Genomic DNA, 23,142 nt, shown 5'->3' with positions numbered 1-23,142 from the left:
AGATGTGCAGGTTAGGTGGATTGGTCACACCAAATTGGAAAAAAAAATAATTGGGTACTCTAAATTTATTTTAAAAAAATAGTTGTGTTAATGAGCGATGTAGACCATTGATGTAACAGTGACATCAATAGTCATGTGGTAGATAATTGGGAGAGAGAATGAAACAGTTTATACTCCTGAGCCACATTTCCTACTCTGTAACCTATCTTATATTTAATGTGAATAAATGAGCTTGAACTAACTACCACAGTCGGACTACGGTCTCTCCCGATAACCAGCATATGAAACACTGGCTTTCCTAAATTAAATCACATTTCTCCACATGACTGTAAATTTTGTTTCTAGAAGTTTCTCCACCAGTCAAATTAAGCTGTCTGATGGCTAGGTTTATCTTCACACCCTTTTTGAATCCCCTTTACAAAAAGGATCAATGACCTTTTCTCAATGAGAGGGGAAAATATGGGCCACAACCTGCAATATAGAACGGAATTTTCCTGTCAGAGATTATTACAATTCTGGTACAATACATTGGATACATTTTCATTAAAAGTGCTCAGAACAAATGGCTTTGTATGTAGTTGAGTGAGAGAAATTGTTTTGAAGCTAAGTCTGGTCCGTCTGATTAGATTCAGTGGAATCAGCGTCTTTTCAACGTATGCTTTCAATACATTTACAGGGTATGATAATGGTATCAACATATTCATAAAATGGTACAATGCAAACCATGTGCCATTTTGGTACCACAAAAAGGCAGATGTCACAAGGTAAATGAGGGCCATATGAGTAAATTTTTTTTACGAAAGCCACATCTCTACCAAATTGGCTTATACATACAAAATTTGATTACATGTGAGGAAATTTTGGCCAAAGCAAAAAGTGGCCAGAGGACATCCTAACTGTTTCAATAAAAATTTAGTAAGAGTTTGCACAGGGTTTGAATCAAGTTATTATGGAAACTGAAAACAACAATGTGTGTTCTTTGTGTTGCTTATTCAGAATGGTTTGCATAATGTTTCCCAAGACCACAGTATAGCTTTTAGTTAAACAAAGCTATGATTTTATTTACACTACTAAACTGGGTTTCAACAGAGGGCAGCAGAGCAGAGCTACTGATCAGCTGTTCTGGGGAAATTTGCATACGTGCAGTGCGGTCAGCCTAAGTTGAAGGTGGTTTGTGGAGGGGCTGTTGGCAAGTGACAGTTAAACCCGAAACACTTTGTGAGTGTTTCCCACCCTACCTCCTCCTCTAACCAACCCCCCCACCCCACGGTGGTTGGGAAGCGGGAGCAGGGGCCTGTCGTGAAGGTGAGTGAGTGCCTTTAAGTTTGCTTACCTTTCAGCGGGATCAGGGTTTGAGGTAATATCAGGTAAGCTCTTCCTTTCTTTTTCTTTTTCTTGTTTTTTTTAATCTAGAGGGGATGTCAGGGAAGGCAGTACAATGCTCCTCCTGCAGAATGTTTGAGGTGAGGGACGCCGTCAGTGTCCCTGCTGATTTCATCTGTGGGAAGTGCACCCAACTCCAGCTCCTCAAAAACCGTGTTAGGGACCTGGAGCTTGAGCTGGATGAACTTCGGATCATTCGGGAGGCAGAGGGGGTCATAGATAGGAGCTTCAGGGAAGTAGTTACACCAAAGACTGGAGATAGATGGGTAACTGTAAGAGGGACTGGGAAGAAGCAGTCAGTGCAGGGACCCCCTGCGGTTGTTCCCCTGAGTAACAAGTATACCGTTTTGGATACTTGTGGGGGGGACGACTTACCAGGGGTAAGCCATGGGGTACGGGCCTCTGGCACGGAGTCTGTCCCTGTTGCTCAGAAGGGAAGGGGGGAAAGGAGTAGAACATTAGTAATTGGGGACTCAATAGTCAGGGGCACAGATAGGAGATTTTGTGGGAGCGAGAGAGACTCACGTTTGGTATGTTGCCTCCCAGGTGCAAGGGTACGTGATGTCTCGGATCGTGTTTTCCGGGTCCTTAAGGGGGAGGGGGCGCAGCCCCAAGTCGTAGTCCACATTGGCACTAACGACATAGGTAGGAAAGGGGACAAGGATGTCAGGCAGGCCTTTAGGGAGCTAGGATGGAAGCTCAGAGCGAGAACAAACAGAGTTGTTATCTCTGGGTTGTTGCCCGTGCCACGTGATAGTGAGATGAGGAATAGGGAGAGACAGCAATTAAACACGTGGCTACAGGGATGGTGCAGGCGGGAGGGATTCAGATTTCTGGATAACTGGGGCTCTTTCTGGGGAAGGTGGGACCTCTATAGACAGGATGGTCTACATCTGAACCTGAGGGGCACCAATATCCTGGGGGGGAGATTTGTTAGTACTCTTTGGGGGGGTTTAAACTAATTCAGCAGGGGCATGGGAACCTGGATTGTAGTTTTGGGGTGCGAGAGATTGAGAGTAGAGAGGTCAGGAGCACAGTTTTGACTTCGCAGGAGGGCGGCAGTGTTCAGGTCTGTGGTTTGAAGTGTGTCTATTTCAATGCCAGGAGTATACGAAATAAGGTAGGGGAACTGGCAGCATGGGTAGGTACCTGGGACTTCGATGTTGTGGCCATTTCAGAGACATGGATAGAGCAGGGACAGGAATGGTTGTTGCAGGTTCCGGGGTTTAGGTGCTTTAGTAAGGTCAGAGAAGGGGGCAAAAGAGGGGGAGGTGTGGCGCTGCTAGTCAAGGACAGTATTACGGTGGTAGAAAGGATGCAAGATGGGGACTCTTCTTCCGAGGTAGTATGGGCTGAGGTTAGAAACAGGAAAGGAGAGGTCACCCTGTTGGGAGTTTTCTATAGGCCACCTAATAGTTCTAGAGATGTAGAGGAAAGGATGGCGAAGATGATTCTGGAAAAGAGCGAAAGTAACAGGGTAGTTGTTATGGGAGACTTTAACTTTCCTAATATTGACTGGAAAAGATATAGTTCGAGTACATTGGATGGGTCGTTCTTTGTACAATGTGTGCAGGAGGGTTTTCTGACACAATATGTTGACAGGCCAACAAGAGGTGAGGCCACTTTGGATTTGGTTTTGGGTAATGAACCAGGCCAGGTGTTAGATCTGGAGGTAGGTGAACACTTTGGAGACAGTGACCACAATTCGGTGACCTTTACGTTAGTGATGGAAAGGGATAAGTATACCCCGCAGAGCAAGAGTTATAGCTGGGGGAAGGGCAATTATGATGCCATTAGACATGACTTAGGATGTGTTGGTTGGAGAAGTAGGCTGCAAGGGTTGGGCACACTGGATATGTGGAGCTTGTTCAAGGAACAGCTATTGCATGTTCTTGATAAGTACGTACCAGTCAGGCAGGGAGGAAGGGGTCGAGCGAGGGAACCGTGGTTTACCAAAGAAGTGGAATCTCTTGTTAAGAGGAAGAAGGAGGCCTATGTGAAGATGAGGCGTGAAGTTTCAGTTGGGGCGCTTGATAGTTACAAGGAAGCGAGGAAGGATCTAAAGAGAGAGCTGAGACGAGCAAGGAGGGGACATGAGAAGTCTTTGGCAGGTAGGATCAAGGAAAACCCAAAAGCTTTCTATAGGTATGTCAGGAATAAAAGAATGACTAGGGTAAGAGTAGGGCCAGTCAAGGACAGTGGTGGGAAGTTGTGTGTGGAGGCTGAGGAGATAAGCGAGATACTAAATGAATACTTTTCGTCAGTATTCACTCAAGAAAAAGATAATATTGTGGAGGAGAATGCTGAGACCCAGGCTATTAGAATAGATGGCATTGAGGTGCGTAGGGAAGAAGTGTTGGCAATTCTGGACAAGGTGAAAATAGATAAGTCCCCGGGGCCGGATGGGATTTATCCTAGGATTCTCTGGGAAGCCAGGGAAGAGATTGCTGAGCCTTTGGCTTTGATTTTTAGGTCATCATTAGCTACAGGAATAGTGCCAGAGGACTGGAGGATAGCAAATGTGGTCCCTTTGTTCAAGAAGGGGAGTAGAGATAACCCCGGTAACTATAGGCCGGTGAGCCTAACGTCTGTGGTGGGTAAAGTCTTGGAGAGGATTATAAAAGATACGATTTATAATCATCTAGATAGGAATAATATGATTAGGGATAGTCAGCATGGTTTTGTGAAGGGTAGGTCATGCCTCACAAACCTTATCGAGTTCTTTGAGAAGGTGACTGAACAGGTAGACGAGGGTAGAGCAGTTGATGTGGTGTATATGGATTTCAGTAAAGCGTTTGATAAGGTTCCCCACGGTCGGCTATTGCAGAAAATACGGAGGCTGGGGATTGAGGGTGATTTAGAGATGTGGATCAGAAATTGGCTAGTTGAAAGAAGACAGAGAGTGGTAGTTGATGGGAAATGTTCAGAATGGAGTTCAGTTACGAGTGGCGTACCACAAGGATCTGTTCTGGGGCCGTTGCTGTTTGTCATTTTTATAAATGACCTAGAGGAGGGCGCAGAAGGATGGGTGAGTAAATTTGCAGACGACACTAAAGTCGGTGGAGTTGTAGACAGTGCGGAAGGATGTTGCAGGTTACAGAGGGACATAGATAAGCTGCAGAGCTGGGCTGAGAGGTGGCAAATGGAGTTTAATGTGGAGAAGTGTGAGGTGATTCACTTTGGAAAGAATAACAGGAATGCGGAATATTTGGCTAATGGTAAAATTCTTGGTAGTGTGGATGAGCAGAGGGATCTCGGTGTCCATGTACATAGATCCCTGAAAGTTGCCACCCAGGTTGATAGGGTTGTGAAGAAGGCCTATGGTGTGTTGGCCTTTATTGGTAGAGGGATTGAGTTCCGGAGCCATGAGGTCATGATGCAGCTGTACCAAACTCTGGTACGGCCGCATTTGGAGTATTGCGTACAGTTCTGGTCGCCTCATTATAGGAAGGACGTGGAAGCTTTGGAACGGGTGCAGAGGAGATTTACCAGGATGTTGCCTGGTATGGAGGGAAAATCTTATGAGGAAAGGCTGATGGACTTGAGGTTGTTTTCGTTAGAGAGAAGAAGGTTAAGAGGTGACTTAATAGAGGCATACAAAATGATCAGAGGGTTAGATAGGGTGGACAGCGAGAGCCTTCTCCCGCGGATGGAGGTGGCTAGCACGAGGGGACATAGCCTTAAATTGAGGGGTAATAGATATAGGACAGAGGTCAGAGGTGGGTTTTTTACGCAAAGAGTGGTGAGGCCGTGGAATGCCCTACCTGCAACAGTAGTGAACTCGCCAACATTGAGGGCATTTAAAAATTTATTGGATAAGCATATGGATGATAAGGGCATAGTGTAGGTTAGATGGCCTTTAGTTTTTTTTTTCCATGTCGGTGCAACATCGAGGGCCGAAGGGCCTGTACTGCGCTGTATCGTTCTATGTTCTAACACCTAGTCCTTATTAGAATACAGAATGATCAATAATATCTAACTACACTCACCTACTGCTAATCTCAGTCACTGATATAACTTTAACCTAACCTTCTCACACTAACTGCTCTGATGATCTTACGATAGCTGTCTCCCGCTTACTCCTCCCCTAAGGTCTAGCATCACTGCTTTATATAGTACTCTCTTCAGCTCCCTCCAGTGGATATTCATGGTACTACATTAACCCTCGTAATGCTGATAGTTATGATAATACCACAAACAGCAGATTGTAACAGTGTCTGAGAGTACCCCATTCAGTAATTCACCTGAAAGCAAACTTATTCTTCACAAATCAATCATAAATTGCTTTCTGTAATGTGTCAGAGAATGCATCCCTGCTGGCGATGTGCCACATGATTTGTAGCGACGTCAGCATTCAGTGTTTAGAACATAGAACATAGAACAGTACAGCACAGAACAGGCCCTTCGGCCCTCAATGTTGCGCCGAGCCATGATCACCCTACTCAAACCCACGTATCCACCCTATACCCGTAACCCAACAAACCCCCCTTAACCTTACTTTTTTATTAGGACACTACGGGCAATTTAGCATGGCCAATCCACCTAACCCGCACATCTTTGGACTGTGGGAGGAAACCGGAGCACCCGGAGGAAACCCACGCACACAGGGGGAGGATGTGCAGACTCCACACAGACAGTGACCCAGCCGGGAATTGAACCTTTGTAGCACCATCAGGAGCAGGGGAGAGGCAAGGAATCCTGTAGCAAGTAACTCACCCCTACATCCCCAAAGAGTAGAATGAGAGGGCATTTTGGACTGGGTGGGGGAAGAAGGTGGTTGAGGGGAGTGAAAACTGTGGGGTGATTCTGATTGGCAGCAGACACTCAGAAGGAGGCATAGTCATTTTTATTGGCCAGCTTGCTTGGCTGCATATTAGGCACAGTTCTTTCCTACTGCCCTTAAATCTGAGCGGTGGTGGGATGAGGCATTTAAATGGATATTATTTGCCCCTCAAGGGTCTGGATTAAGTGATGGGTGGCCAGCCTTCCTGATGTCTCCCCTGTTGCAGGTAAAATCATGGCGCGGCCCAGAGGAGTGGACCAGCAATGGTGCAAATGGCACCCGATTTAATGAGTCCACCTGCCAGTTTTCCCATTCCTCGGTGGCACATAAAATCCAGCCCAGAAAGTAGATAATACTCAGTTTGAATGATAGAGGAAGAAAGACAGAGATATTGTAGAGGTTTGTGGACTGGGAATTAATATGTCGGTGTCTAATGATGGGATAAACCTTGATTTCAAAACAGTAAGTGTCTTACTTCATGAAGTCAATGAAAATTGAGAAGTTAAAAGTTGTAACGGGAAACCTAAATAACAAGTTTTTCATCTGCCTTCCTTGTGCATGGCTTTTGAGTACAATTAAAATTCCATTTGATTCTAGGTGGCACAGCCAATGGTTTCTACCAGCATTGAAAATGAACCCCTCAATGTCTTTGTTAACTGTCTATGTTCTGGTACTTCAACTCTTTATCGTCGATTCCCTTCAACAAGGTAAGAGATAATAATTCACTGCATTAGAGGTAATGAACTGAAACAATGGCTTTACAATGGCTTTACAATGGCTTTGATGGCTTTACAATGGCTTTACAATGGCTTTGATGGCTTTACAATGGCTTTACAATGGCTTTGATGGCTTTACAATGGCTTTGCAATGGCTTTGCAATGGCTTTACAATGGTTTTGCAATGGCTTTACAATGGCTTTACAATGGCTTTGCAGTGGCTTTGCAATGGCTTTGCAATGGCTTTACAATGGCTTTACAATGGCTTTGCAATGGCTTTACAATGGCTTTGCAATGGCTTTACAATGGCTTTGATGGCTTTACAATGGCTTTACAATGGCTTTGATGGCTTTACAATGGCTTTGCAATGGCTTTACAATGGCTTTGCAATGGTTTTACAATGGCTTTGATGAGTACAAAGGAAGATTTGGAATACGAATAGCCCCTAATTTCATAAAATGGTTCAGTAATTCTATGAAACATTTTGGATTTCCTGCCCGAATTGTGGGCAGCGCCTATTTTCTGATGTTCTAACCCCTCCAAAATGGCATCATCGGGGAGTGTGATGCACGCCATTGAGATGCTGCAGGACGTTACCTGGGACGTTACACTGGAGCGGTTCACTTGAGTTCTCAATTTTTGTGAACCCCGCATGACGGCTGCGGACTGTGTCCAGCGCCACCACAGTCGAGGGGGTAGCCATCCGCTAGCCGGGGGCTTCAGTGAGGGATTTGGGGGACTGATGGGTGGGTGGTCCGGGGGTGGAGATGAGGGGTCCAGGGGGGCACCATCTGGCAGGACGTGTCCGCACGTGGCCAGCTCCATGTTATACGGCACAACCTCCTCTGGTCTTCGTCATGCACATGCACAGCCACGGGCTCGGCTATTCACCGACTGTTTTTGCCACAGGAGCCAGGAGTTTTACTGGCGCTACTGCTAACCCCTCACTTCTGCTGTGGGAGACAGTTTCATAGACATAGGGTGGGATTCTCCGACCCTCCGCCGGGTCGGAGAATCCCGGGGGGGGGGGGGGGCGTGAATCCCGCCCCGCCACTCCGACGCCGGCTGCTGTATTCTCCAGCGGCAGCTTTCGGGCGGGGGCGGGGATCACGCCACGCCGGTCGGGGACCGTTGCCAGCCCCTCCCCCCCCACCCTGCCCTGGCAATACTCTGGGCCCTGATGGACCGAGCGGCTATTGGTTTCTGGCCCGTCCCGCCGTCGTGAATTGGATATGGTCTGACACAACGGGACCTTGCTGGTAGGCTGGCTAGTGCAGTCCTCAGGGGGGTGCGGGGGGATCCGGCCCGGTGGGAGGGCCCCCACAGTGGCCTGGCCCACGATCGGGGCCCACCGATCTGCAGGCTGGCCTGTGTCATGGGGGCACTCTTTCTTTCCACGCCAGCCCCTGTATGGCTCTGCCATGGCCTGCGCAGAGAAGAGATCCCCCCACCCGCACATGCGCTAGAATACGGCGGCTGGTCTACGCATGTGCGGAACCATGCTGGCAGTTCTGCACATGCGCTACCTCACTCTGGCCCTTTGGCGCCGGCTGGCGTGGCACCAACCTCTCCACCGCCGGCCTAGCCCCCGGAAGTGTGGAGGATTCCGCAACTTCCGGTCGGCCCAACGCCGGAGTGGTTTGCGCCATTTTTTACGCCAGTGGCGGTCCATCGTCGGGATTCCGGAGAATTCCACCCATAGGGCTGAATTCTAACTTAAACTTAAGAACAGATGGGTTTGGATCAGGTGAGGGAATAATGGATGGAATTCTCCGCTCCTGCTGCAGTGAATGGAGTTTTTTAGCTGAACGTCAAATTCTCCCTTCTCACTGACAGCACTGGCAGGGACGACACGGATCGGAGAATCCGGGCCTACGTCTTCAAAATCTGGGCCATAATTCTCCAGCCATTGGGATTCCCTGGGCTGGATTCTCCGTACCACCGCGCCAGATTTCTGGTTCGGCAGGATGCTCCATTACGCGGCTGGTCAATGAGGTTTCTCATTGTAGGGCAACCCCACGCCGTCGGGAAACCCCCAGGCTGCTGGCAAAATGGAGCATCCCGCCGGCGGAAAATCCAGCCCCCTTTTCCCACTGGCAGTGCACCACCGCCCGTGGGTTTCCCAGTGCCATAGGGTAACATCAAAGTGGCGGGATGAGAGAACCTGCCACCAGGGAATGGCACACCGCCAAAAAACGCACGGCTGGGGGATCGGAGAATCCAACCAATGACTCCCAATCCCAACATGTCTTCAAGATGTCTATTTCTACCTTTAATGGAAGCTGGAATTTGGCCTGGGTGACTAACCTGATCCAAGGCATCAGGTTGCAGCTGTAGGCCTCTGCTTGTGAAATTTCGCAAGCATCAGAGACCTCGACAGCTTCCTCACGGCAAAGATTTGGTGGATTCAGGAGGGAAATACCCACCTGTTGGATCCAGGTGCCGGATTGAAGAACGTCCATGATTTTCCACAAGGTTTTCCCCGCCAGGCTTCATTCTAACAGCTACCTTCTGACCAGAGATGAATTTTCAAACCATCAGTAGGCCCTAGCTGATCCTCCTCCAACGAAGTCCCACTGCCATAAGGTACCATTTTCACCAAAATGCTACCCAATCTGCACACCACCATGAGTCCTTAATCCACCCATTTCCGGCAGTCCCTGATCTTCTCCCCCCATCAGGACCCAATCCCGAATCCCGCACCACCACCACCAAACACCGACACTTCCACCAGGTTCTTGATTTATACACATCCCCCCCTACACCCTTACCAACCAGGCCCAGATCTCCACCCTCGGCCACACCCCACTCCAGCTGATCCCTTGTTTCCAGCGCACACATCAGGAGTGGCCTTTTGGATTATGTCAAAGAGAAGTAAGTGCATTGCAATCACACTAGTGAGTGCCCTTAGTGATTGGAATGCTCTTAGTGATTGGAATGCACTTACCTCTCTTTGATGTAGTTGATTTTTGCAAACACTGGGGTTTCAGCACAGAGTCACTCCCATGAGAGGAGATGAATGAATCAAGGCTGCAGCTATTTTGTGGAAGCTGCCAATCGCAGCACACTGCTATAAATGAATGAAAGGATTGCCGCTACAGGATCTGAGGGATTTAAATACAGGCCACAGCTGCTTTTTTTCCAGGAATGGACACATGGTACCTCTACGTGAGTGTACAACTGTAATTTCTGTCACTGCTCCTGTCTGGACTGCTCTCTAGCTTCCAGGCAGGTGTCTTTTTTCTGCAGGGTTTGTGGGGGGGCACGGTGGTTCCTCTAGTTAGGGTGTCCCTGTGGGGGGGTTGCTCTAGTTATGGGGTTTCTGAGAGGGTTATTTTAGGTAGGGGGACCCTATGAGGGGGTCCTTTAGTAAGGAGGTACTTGTGGGGGGTCCCCCCTATTAATAAGGTCCCTGTGGGGGTCTCCCTGGTTAGGACGTCTGGGGCAACAAGATTGGATCATTTCCATACTTGATGGGAGAGGTCTCCCCGAAATTCCGGTGATGGATGGCTGCTTTGCAATGCATGGGGGGAGGGGGCCAGATTTGCGGTGCGTTTTTCTCAAGAATCCCCCATATTCCTGGCATGTATAAATTTGGAAGGTGAGGAATTGCTTCCTGATTTGCGCTGCCAGGAGAATGTGAATTGGTAACAATTCCACTCCAGTGGGAGAACATCTCCCAACCGGAGAATCTCACCCCCTCCTGCCTGAAACAGCTGTGGAGAGGGACTGAGGAGGAAAATACAATAAGCAAAAAATGAACATGAGAATAGAATCCCCTTACCCCTCCATGTTTACTTCCCTCGAGCGCCCATCAGATTTTCTTTTGAAACCATTGATTTTCTCTCTCCTTCCACCACCAACCTCACTGGGAGTGAATTCCAGGTCATTACCACTTGTTGCATCAGAAAATTCTTCCTCACATCCCCCTGTATCTCTTGGGCCAAAACCTTCACGATGTGTCCCCTCATCCTTCTACAATCGGCTAAAGGGAAGACCTTTCCTTTGTGTACCTTATCTAAACCTGTCAGCATCTTGCACACCTCCAACAAATCTCGTCTCAGAGAGTGATTCGCCCAAAAATTGAGAAAGGCCGGGATTCTCACTTCAGGAGCCTAAGTTCATCCGGCAGCGGAGAATCGGGACTGGTGTCTTGCGCTGGGAGCGGGGTCCAAGTGCGATTTTCACTCCTTAACCATACAAATACATGCATAGTAGAGAACCGCTGGATTCCTTCAGAATACCAGTATCGGGCTGCCATTGTGAGTGATCCTGAGGTTCAACGGCAGGTCCTACTCCCCCACAATGCTAATCCAGAACCCCCCCCCCCCGTGTCCCGTCCCTGCTGACAACGGAGATCATCCTCCCCTCTCCCACCATGGGAATAGCGGGTCACCTTCCACATCACACATGCATGTAGGAGACCCGACGCCCCCCTCACCCCCACCGACCGACTACCTCAGCCCCACACATCAGACCCTCCATCAGTCACCCCCATCAACCCCCCCCCATCAATCCTCCATCAGTCACCCCCATCAGACTCTCCATCAGTCACCCCCATCAACCCCCCATCAATCCTCCATCAGACCCCCCCCCCCCCCCCATCAGTCACTCCTTCTGGAAAATTGAAAAGCAGTCCAGACAGTAGAGTTAAAAATCAGTGCATTTTTACCTACCTTTCCCTAACATCTGCTGCCTCAGAAAATAGTGTTTAATGCAGTAGCTGTTACAAGTGTCAGAGGGTTCCTCGAAAGCCAAGTAAAATTGAAAGGGTTTTAAATCTCCTACAGCCTCTGAAATGCAAATCTTCTGGAGACTAGCAGGAAGTGTGCCAGGCATAACGTGGGGAGGAATCGCACCATATATTTTGAGTTTTGAAACCATGGGCAGTTGGATATGCTCAATACGTTGTCTATTGTGAACTGCCAAAGAGCATGCTGTTTAATACAATCCTCCAATCTTTGGAATGTTGGAACTAATGGCTTACATATTTAGCATCACGCTGGCATTGATATTCATATACCATATTACTCATTTGTGTAATAGACAGATGTTCTTTTTGGCTTGAAGGCAACATTTTTTGAGTGACAAATACCACCCATGTTGCTTCTGCTTAATAGTACCGTAAAACAACTAGCTTCAACTGCTTCTCAAACGTTTGAGACATCATTCCCCTCCCGGATAATCTTTGGTAGACCTAAACAATTTTCAGGTCTATGAAAGTGGCAGCTACAGACCCATTCAGGTTTGGGTGATATACAGTGAGCAGCATGGCCATTGTCCTGCAAGATAGGTAGGCCGTACATTAGGTGTGGTTTTGCAATGGGACGACATTTGCTAAATAATCCTGAGTGCGAAGAATAACACTGACAACCAATTTAAAGTTATCAGTTGGTCTCCCAGGAGCAACATGGTGGCACAGTGGCTAGCACTTCTGCCTCACAGCACCAGTGATTCTGGCCTAGGGTGACTGTGTGGAGTTAACACATTCTCCCCGTGTCTGCGTGAGTTTCCTCTGGGTGATCCAGTTTACTCTCTCAGTCCAAATATGTGCAGGTGAGATGGATTGGCCTTTCTAAATTGTCCCTTAGTGTCCAACAGTTAGGTGGTGTTATGGGGTTACAGGGAGTAGGCCTAGGTATGGTACTGTGTTGTGTAGACACGGTGGGCCAAATGCCCTCCTTCTGCACTGTAGGGATTCTATTCTCGTTAAAGCGATTTCCCACAGATATGAATTAAAGGCTGTGTGGAGTTTGCATCTTCTCCCTGTGTCCGCGTGGGTTTCCTCCAGGTGCTCCAGTTTTCTCCCAGAGTCCAAAAATGTGCAGGTTAGGTGGATTGACCATGATCACTATGTGGGGTAATGGGGATAGGATGGTGGAATGGGCCTCGATAGAGTGCTCTTTCGGAGGTTCGTTGCAGACACGATGGGCCGAATGGCCACCTTCTGCACAGTAGGGATTCAACATAGCTCGCTTACATGAATGATCTTTAGTGCAATCATTGGTTACATTTGCTGTACACAAGCACATCGAGAGTTATTAATGCTTAAATTGAGAATGGCAAATATTGAGAGCATTTTCTTCTGTGGAAAATTTGGAATCAAAGCAAGATAAAATCGGAAATAAAAATAGAACGTGTTAGAAAATACATCTGAGGAAAGACAAACAGAATTAACATTTTGAGTTGAAACTGTATCTCTTCAGAAGGTAGTAATGTGATGGGTTTTATGCCATTGAAAGGGTGGTTAGGTGCGGGGAGGACGATCAAAATGGAAGATCTGAGAGAGCTGAGGTGGGAATGATTAAATAACAGAGATGTCATGGAACAAAAGGCAAAAGGAATTGTAATGGTTGTAGTAAAGTGTCAAAGCATTTGGCCAGTGTAAGTGTGAGCGCCAGAATAATAATCATTTCCATCTGAAAACAAAAGGATGAAAAGCAAAATTAAGACTGGCATATGTCAAAAAACAGAATCAAAATAGAGGGCACATTTCATGGTCTGAATTTGTTGAACTCAATATCGAGTCAAAAAGGTTGTAAAGTTTATAATTCGAAGATGTAGTGCTGTTCCTCCAGCTTGTTGATTTGTAGACGTACAGCACAGAAGGAGGCCATTCGGCCCATCATTTCCATGCCGGTCAGCAAAGATATAACTACTCACATCTCATTTTCCAGCACTTCCCTCATACCCCTGGACATTATGACAGCACAGGTGAATACCTAAATGCTTCTTAAATGATGTGGAGATGCTGGCATTGGCCTGGAGTGGGCACAGTAAGAAGTCTTACAACACAAGGTGAATGAAGGAGCTACACTCCGAAAGCTCTTGATTCCAAATAAACCTGTTATACTTTAACCTGGTGTTTTAAGACATCTCACTGTGCTTTTTAAGTGTTCCACGTTTCTGACTTAACCTCCCTTCCAGGTAGTGAGTTCCAGACACACAGCACCCTTTGCACGAATAAGTATCTTCTCAGCTTCTCCTTTAACCTTCTACTTCTTACCCTAAATCTATGCCCCTTGGTTTTAACACCTCTACTGACAGAAAAATGCATTTGTATCCACCCTGTCTATGCCCTTCATAATCTGACGTATCTCTATGAGGCCCCTCTAAACCTTCGCTGCTCCAAGGAAAACAGCCCCAGTCTATACAATCTTTCCTCTTAGCTCAGACCCTCCAGCCAAGACAGCATCTTGGTAAATCTCCTCTGCACCCTCTCCAATGCAATCACATCCTTCCTATATGTGGTGACCAGAACTCTATGCAGTGCTTCAGTTGTGGCCTAACCAGCATTTTATACATTTCCAGCATGATGTCCCAGCTCTTCATACAACTTACAGTGCAAAAGGAGGTCATCCGGCCCATCATGTCCACACCGGTCCCAGAAGGAGCAACCTACCTAAACCCACACTTCCACCCTGCCCCCGTAACCCAGCAACCCCACCTAACTTTTGGACATTACAGGGCAATTTGTTCCATCAATCTGTTTTTCTCTCACCAATGTCACCCTTTCCCAAGTAAGAAGTCTTACAACACCAGGTTAAAGTCCAACAGGTTTGTTTCAAACACGAGCTTTCGGAGCACGGCTCCTTCTTCAGGTGAATGAACCCTTTCCCAACTCCACTTAGGCCATCTGTTCCCTGTTTCTAGTTGCTCTTTGATAGATTGCTTGCCTTTGTTTTGCCATTAACACATTCTAATCTCTTTCTGTGACACTATCAGCACCTTTCTTAGCCTCGATCACCATTTACATTCCTTTTGTATTTCAGACCAAGACACTTTTGTCAATCTCCACCTATTGCTGGTCCTCTATCCAGCCCCAGTGCTCCACACCGCCCCCCCCCCCCCCCCCCACCGCCCCCCCCCCCCACCCCCACCACCCCACACACACACAACAATATAAATCTGACCCTATTTCCAGTTTTCTCCAGCTTTGACAAAGAGTCACCCAGACTTGAAACATTAGCTCTCTTCTCTCTCCATACTGTCCGATCTGCTGAGATTTTCCAATATTTTCTATTTTTGTTCAAGATTTCAAAATCTGCTGTAATTTACTTTTATACAAAATAGATAGTTTGAGGCGAGATGAAATGTAATCCAGGGAAGTGTGAAGTGATGGGTTTTGGAAGGAGTAATGAGCAACGCTGAAATAAATTGAAAAGTACAATTTTAAAAGGGGGACAGGAATGGAGAGACCGAGGGTGTATTAACAGATAGGGGGCAATTCTCTGAGCCCCGCGCCGGGCTGGAGAATTGCCGCAAATGCGCCATGATGCCCCGACGCCGGCGCGCGATTCTCCGAGGTGCGGAGAATTGGCGTCATTTGCGCCGGCATGTTTGGCGCGGCGTCGGCCATGGGCCCGAATGGGCCGAGTGGCTGCGCCGATACGACAGGGTCGCATTGGCGCCGTTCATTGATGGTCGCTGCCGGCGGGAACACTGCGGGAACGGTCGGAGGACAGCCTGTGGGGGGGCTCCTTCACCGGGGGTGGGGGGGGGCTTCCGATGGGGTCTGGCCCGTGATCGGGGCCCACCGATTGGTGGGCCGGCCTCTCCCCCACCCCCGGCCTACGTCCTGGCGTGGCCGGCCCCCGAACACCAACCCCCTGTTGGTCGGGGCCGACGCGCTAAAGTCCCCCGCAATGCGCAGGTTGGCGCGGCACCGCGTAAGGAGGCTGGAGCGGCGTGAACCACTCCAGTGCCCCTGTGGGGCCAGAATCTGTCGTACCCGGGCCCGACGGCGTGAACACTTGGGCCCAATATTGGAGAATCACCCCCATAATGTTGAAGGTGGGAGAACAAGTAGATGAGGCTATTAGAAACAGGATGGGATCTTTGGCTTTAGTAATAGAGACATGAAGTACAAAAGTCAGTTATTTATAGTAAGTTTTTATAAATCACTGGGTAGGCCTGAACTGGAACATTGGCCTGGATTCATCCTGAGTCAGAATGAGTCAAGAGTCCTTTAAAAATGGCAGGCGTGTCCTGATTGTACTATTCCTGACCTCATTCCTGGGCTGTCCGATTTTTGGGAGTGCCTTTAAACGGTGTGGGCTAATTCAGGTCAACAGCCCACATTCGGCTTTCCCAACCTCTCCAAGCTCTATTGTCGGGATAGGCATGCCCCCACATTCCAAACTATGGTACATCCATGCCCCTTCACCCACTATACACTGTCCAGAAGCAAAAAACCCTGTATTGACAATGGATTATGTCAAAGAAACTTTAAAATAACAGTAATTCATTGATAATTTTCCACTTTCTTAAAAAAACTATTTTTTACTACAGGGCAATAAAAGATCCTTTAAGGTTTTAATTCTCTTTCTCCAGAGGTAGACAGGCCTAGTCTGGAATTTTCCTGCTTCCCAGTAACCACCTCAGTGATGAAAATCCAAGCCATTATGTCCATTCTTTAAGAAAGATGTCAAAGTTTAGGAGAGGGGTCAGGAGAGATTTACTAGAACGATACCAGGAATGATAGAATTCAGTACCATGAAGAAACTGAAGAAATTTGGGCTGTTTTTAAAGTTGAGAAAGTTAAGACAAAATTTAGTTAAGGTGCTCAAAATCATGAATAGTTGTAATCAAGTAAATAAAGAGAAATGTTTCCAGCAGCAGAATTGGCAGGATGTAGGGGGATGCCTATTTAAGGTAACAGGCGAATGAGCCAGATACAAAATGAGAGCATGAGCTTTCTGCTTTGGATTACAGTACCTAAAAAGGTGATGGATTCAACAGGAACTTTCAACAGAGAATTAAATGCTTTAAGGGAAAAAAATAAGAGTTTTGGGGAAAGGTTGGATTAATAATAATAATCACTTATTGTCACAAGTGGGCTTCAATGAAGTTACTGTGAAAAGCCCCTAGTTGCCACATTCCGGCATCTGTTCGGGGCCGGTAGGGGAATTGAACTCACGCTGCTGGCTTTGTTCTGCATTACAAGCCAGCTATTTAACCCACTGTGCTAAACCAGCCCTCTAGCATTAATTGGCTTTCAATCAGGAGATATGATCAGATGAATGGCATTTATTTAATTGAATGTTCAACTGCAATAAACATAATCTATTCTCTGTAAATGATATATTCCCTTGCATAACTCACATTTCCATTGTTTAAAAGGTGTTCATCTCAGCACATTATTATAGCTAATCATATTTGTTTATAACTTTAAGCCCTTTCCAGACCTGCCTACAATAAAACTTTGAAAGCTCAAGTGATAGATTCATTCAAAGTTTCCTGGGAAAAACATAGAAACCAGCAAGTCCTCATAACCTGAAAGAATATTTCCTTCAGCACATTTTCCTGTTAATGCATGTGGTAATATAGAACATGGGGCCTAGGGGTAGGAGTCAACCATCCGGCCCTTGGAGCCTGCTCCACCGTTCAATAAGGTCATGGTAGTGGCTGTGGTCTCATCTCCACTTTCCAATTTGTCCCTCATAGCCCCTCCATGAAACATCTGCCCCACTCTGCCATGAACAGTCCTGCTGGGATTTCTGTGTGATACACATACTCAGATCGCACACTGCAAAACTCAGCATTCATGTAGTTTAAAGTTATTTCAAACTGCTGTGCAATAAAATACTTGGCCTTGTACTAATTTGTTCTTGGAATGCGAATGATTCTGAAAGGCGATGTTTATTGTTCTTTGCTAGTTTCTGTGAGGTGGCCCTTCTGGAGTCACATGTGGACCAGACTGGGTAGGAGTGCCAGGTTTTATTAAAATTCCACAGCTTTCATGCATATGTAGCCACGTAGGGACTTCAACTTGACAGCTGACTGTTAGTCCAGTGCTATAACTGCAGATTTAGTACCCCTGCCTTGAGGCTTGAAGCAAGACTGATTATTAACCTTTTAAAGGACATAAAAATGAATCCAACTGATACATTTAATCATATTATTGTTAAAGAGACAATTTTTGATGAACTAATAATTTATTTGAAATGTTCAGTACAATTTTCCCCCCCGTATTGCACCTGGTTCATCTCCCGCTATTCCCGGAGAATAATGGGAGAGCCTTTAAACAGGGTTCGCGCTGGGAGCACGGCACCAGACGCAATCTGGTTCATGCTCTCACTGGGCGTGAGCATATTTAAATAAATATTTAAACTATTTAAAGGCAGTTCCAGGTTTTCGCCAGAGTCTCCAGGCTTTCGGGATTCACTGGCGCACCGTGAGACCAGTGAGAATCACCACTGGTCTCCATTAATAGAGACCAGACATGTTGAACATGCCTGGGGGCTCGGAGGCCATTGGAGACCTCAGAGGGGGCGGGTTGGAGATAGGGCAGAGCAAGCAGTTCCATGGCACTCCAGAGGCCAGTGTGCAAAGATGCAGTGCCAGGTTGCCAAGGGGCAGCATGTCTGGGAGCATGGCTATAAAAGGGGGGGGGGGGGAATTGAGGGCAGGCAAGAAGTGGTGGCCTGAAAGGGAGGGGTCTTAAAGGGGGTGCCTTAAAGTGAGGAGGGCCTTCGGTGACCCCACTTTATGGGTGGGGGAGGGGTGCGGTGCTGGCATTGGTGTTGGGAAGAGCCTGATGGGTATGTGTGTGGGGGGGAGGGAAGGGCAGGCGTCTCTGCCAGTGAGGAGGGGTGGGTGGAGGCTTACCTAAGGTTGTCTGGAGATCGGGAGCCGGATTGCTATGGGAATTGTGCTGAAAAAGCCAGTGGGATTCTCACTGGCATCACACCCCTTTTGGGGAGTATTCCGCTCTTGATTTTGCATATTTGAAATTTCAGTTCTTAAGAAGAAATTAGGGGACATTTTATCAATAACATTTTGTATGATTCAGTTGGTTTATTATCTAGAATGAATGCTTCCGTTATAAATGACAGTTTCAATTTTCAATATTCACAACAAACTCTGTTCCTGAGGCGAAAATGTTGACGTTGGGACCTGATTCGTGGAGTTCCACGACAGCAAAAACTGGTGGGGCACCTGGTCCAGTTCAGCGACTGTAGTAGAGAGAAATCGAGTCTTTCTAGACGGTGTGAAGTTTTGAAGAAAGGCCTTTATTATACAGTGCACTGCAGAGAATCCGCCTGCTTGTCTTAACGCTGTAAGAAGTCTTACAACACCAGGTTAAAGTCCAACAAGTTTGTTTCAAACACGAGCTTTCGGAGTTGGTGTTGTAACCTGGTGTTGTAAGACTTCTTACTGTGCTCACCCCAGTCCAACGCCGGCATCTCCACATCATGTCTTAACGCTGACAGAGTCAGGTCGATTCCAGCTAACAATGGTCAAGAACATTGATCATATCTTTCCAAGGTTTCTCAGAATCCATTTACATATGCATGATTTAATTTTTTGTGATTAACAGTACATTCAACCCGTCGTATCGGTTTCAGGAGCACGTAATTGTTTTCTGATGGTTTTTATCTGTACATGAGCTTGTTTTAACTGTGTCAATGACTCCCTACCAGAGCACCCATTATATTTTTTTAATATAAATTTAAAGTATCCAATTCATTTTTTCCAATTAAGGGGCAATTTATTGTGGCCAATCCACCTACCCTTCACATCTTTTGGGTCGTGGGAGCGAAACCCATGCAAACACGGGGAGAATGTGCAAACTCCACATGGATAGTAACCCAGAGCCGGGATCGCACCTGGGAGCTCAGCGCCATGAGGCAACCGTGGTAACCACTTCTGCCACCGTGCTGCCCTGAGCACCTATTATATTGACAATGATTCATTCTCACCCTCAGTGCTCCTGACTTGTTATGTTAATCGTGCTGCCCCGGCCCTCGAATGATTTAATCACATTTTTGGGGAAGAAAATAGACCCTCGCAGACTGGCCAGAGCCATTCTGCAAGGAACCGATCGCCCTGATGTATCTGTGGTGACCACATTCCTAACCTCACCTGAGATGGTTTGAATTAGAATGAGTTTTCGTCCTCTAGTCTCTGCGAGTGGGCGGGGCTAATGCACCTAGATAGTTTTATTGCAGTTTTACTCCAGTATATTACTTCATATGATTTTTAAGTATTTTTTTTATTAAAGCGATTATGCCTCTCAAAACCACCTGCTGCAGTGTCTGTTCAGATGCTAGCACCGGCGTCACGTGGAACACAATCAATTGCAATGAGAAACGGTGCTGGATACGCCGGATTCACAATTGACACTTGAGGAGGCTGACAAGCTGTAGCCACGTATACACACTTCACTCCCCACACACTCCATCCCAGATGGCAGCGAGCAGAACAGCACCAGGCTTCACGGACACCAAGCTGGAGACCCTCCTGGACCTCATGGAGGTGAGGCGGGCCACCCTCTACCTTGGCCCGGGAAGGAGGCTGCCAGCCATCTCCATTCGCCGTGGCAGAGGCAGGCAGCGCCAACAGCAATACTATCCTGACCAGCCTGCACTGCTGTAAAAACTGCACAACCTCCTCAGGGTGGCCAGGGTGAGGACACAGCACTGTGCCCCAGGCACCAATCCTTGTGCCACACACCCATAACCACAACCCCCCTCACCAAGAGTGCAGCCGAACCCCCACTCTGTACCACATGCCGGCACCCATACCGGCTGCCATAGTTGGCTGCTCTGGCCACAGTAACCACCAGCTATCCCCCCCCTCCCCCAGGAGAAGGCCATTCATAACTACCGGGAGCGGGAGAAACTGAAGGGGGGTCGCCGGGCCTGCAGCCCTGGACTTTTGGTTGGCGGCCCTGAGGAAAGGGAAGTCGCTGGAATGAAGGTCGGCCAACGGTGAGGAAGTGAGACACTACTTTGTTGTGTTCCCGTGAAACCCTCACCCCCCAAACCACTCTCCACCCTCACCCTCATCACACCCACTGCCCCCCGACCTGCGGTTTAATCATGCGTCTTGTCTTGTGTCTTACTGGACCTGCTGGTGATCTGGTGTCCCCCGCCCCCAGCCAGTGCCACAACCTGAGCCCCCCCGTGTGCCGATCAGCGACAAGGACAGCATCATGGATGGGAGCCATATTGTGCCTGTGACCCTAGACACCCCGGAGCTCGAGTCCAGAGATCGCACTGATTTCCCATCACAGCTATCTCCAAAACATTCCACCATCCCAGAGACACTCAACTTGGTTGGGATCTTTAGTGAAGAGGCTCCTGGGGCACTCCCTGATGCTCACCACAGTGCTGATCCGGTCCAGCAGGTGGAGGTACAGACGGACAGTTGGAGGGCAGTCCAATCCCAGGGACTAGCTGCCGTACAGATGAGCTTCGGGCATCTGGAACGGACAGTCCCATTGATTGTGGAGACACAGTCGCAGAGCCAAAGACTACATGAAGGTTTGTCGGCGAATATCCTCCACCTGCAGGTGCAGTTTGAGGGTTCCAACTGCATTCACAAGCAGGAGGTGGTGCCAATCATACGGGTCACCCAAGTCAATACCACAATGCTGGCATCAGCGGTGGAGGCATTGGGGACGAGGGTTTTGGCTATGGATCAGTATGTCCAATGCCTAGGGTATTCTGTGCAGGCACTGGGCGAGGCCGAGGACGGGGTTGCTTGCCACCTCACAGTCAGCCATGTGCCACCTGGAAATTGTAGCGGTGCTTCTGAGCATGGCTCAGTCACAGCGCGCCATGGCGGAGAACGTCGGCGGCATTGTCCAGACGTTGGCCGACATGGCGCAGGGACAAAGGAGGGTGGCCCAGACCCAGAGGGAGATGGCGCAGTTACTGGCTGATGTGACACAGAGCCAAAAGGTGGTGGCACATTCAATGGGAGATGTGGTGCAGTCCCAGATGGAGATGGTCCACTCCCTGTGCTCCATGGCTGTGAGCATGCTGACCCTAGTCAAGACCCGAACAGGCCCCCAGGACTGGCAGCGGCAGGTGGCGGAGAGTCTCAGGGGATACCTCTGCTCGCACCCCCGTCCCATGGAGTAGCCCGGGGGTTGCAGGGCACACTGAGGGAGGCGGAGGTGATGGGGCCCGTACCGGTGACTCCCGCAGGGGATGTGCCAGTACACCGCAGCACCTCGCACTCCCCCCCCATCCCCTCCTGTCTCTGGTGCATTTGGTGAGCAGCGGGCAGAATATCATGGCACACGCTTCATTCACATGAAGAGTAAAGGGCTTGCTGAAATTAGGAAGTCTGAAGGCAGGGGCGCTAATCATAGCTTGTTTCAAGTTACAAAATGCTTGCTCCCTCTGTGCGGTCCAGGTAACAACTGAAGGGGCGTCCTGTAGGGTATCCTTGCACAGTACTGAGTCCATCTCTCTATCGACCGGTATCCACTGCCTGCAATAGCCCACCATGCCGAGGAAGGTAAAGGTTACAGCCTAAACGCTTTCAGACTCAAACTTCCGTTGTCCTTGCTGCAGCTGAAATCCCAAATACTGAACTGTCTCCTGACAGAATTGTAGTTTGACCCTTGAGACCCTGTGCCCTCTTTCTGCCAGATGTGATAATAACAAAAGGGTACCCTGTTTGCAAGCTCGACCCCCCTTTGAGGTTATCAATAAATCGTCAGCATATTGAGGGAATTTGAGCCTGCAGACAACTGGCCCTTGTCCAAGTCTCTTTTAATACTGTTGATTCCGATATGTAAAGGCAAATAGATATTGACTTTCCGGGTGCAATGGTATGGAGAAAAAGGCTGAGAAAGCATTCGCTGTTGGTGGTTTAGAAGACAAAATGACATTTGTGTCCGGCACCAATGGAGCAATAGTGATAACAATTTTATTGATGGCTCTGAGATCTTGTGCAAACCACCACTTGTAAAAACCACCAGTCGTTGGGTTTTCCTACATTTGGAATGGGGAGTATAGGGGTGTTACAGGGGCTTTGTGTTCTCTTCAGCACCCCTTGCTGTAATAGTGCCTTGATGTCTCCCTCTATCCCTTTTTCTGCTTCCAGTGCCAACCAGTATAGTTTTAAGCAGGGCAGGGCAATGAGCTTCTGTAACTGCACCCTGTGCGCTGGGGCAGAATGTACTTTTCCAACATGATTTTTATGTTGTGACCATAGATGGGCCGGTACCTGGGCCAGGATTGAAGGGAGTAAATGATAGCTCTCTCGGGGAGGTTGCTATCTTTCAAAAGTTGAGGGCCATTGCTCCTCTTTCCAGGTCACTCTGCCTTCCTGTTTGCCATAAAATTCTCACAGGCAATTTTGTCCGTCTATTTCAATATAAATCCCATGTATAAATCCCATGCACGGTAGCATGGTGGTTAGCATAAATGCTTCACAGCTCCAGGGTCCCAGGTTCAGTTCCCGGCTGGGTCACTGTCTGTGCGGAGTCTGCACGTCCTCCCCGTGTGTGCGTGGGTT

General features: G+C 48.1%; 1 protein-coding gene across 5 annotated transcripts in view; it reads left to right on the top strand.

Annotated features, from left to right (window-relative positions):
* col6a3 (collagen, type VI, alpha 3) overlaps positions 1–23,142 on the top strand; it is a 294,343-nt gene that overhangs the window by 12,522 nt on the left and 258,679 nt on the right. For all 5 annotated transcript variants that reach the window (XM_038788414.1, XM_038788411.1, XM_038788403.1 and 2 more), the window contains exon 2: positions 6,764–6,873. In XM_038788414.1, coding sequence (XP_038644342.1) covers positions 6,798–6,873 — 76 coding nt within the window. In that variant the 5' untranslated portion in view covers positions 6,764–6,797. The remainder of the gene's footprint in view (positions 1–6,763; positions 6,874–23,142) is intronic.

The sequence above is a fragment of the Scyliorhinus canicula genome, chromosome 2 (genome assembly GCF_902713615.1).
Source record: "Scyliorhinus canicula chromosome 2, sScyCan1.1, whole genome shotgun sequence".
Lineage (NCBI taxonomy): Eukaryota > Metazoa > Chordata > Chondrichthyes > Carcharhiniformes > Scyliorhinidae > Scyliorhinus > Scyliorhinus canicula.
This window is presented reverse-complemented; position numbering and strand designations above follow the sequence as displayed.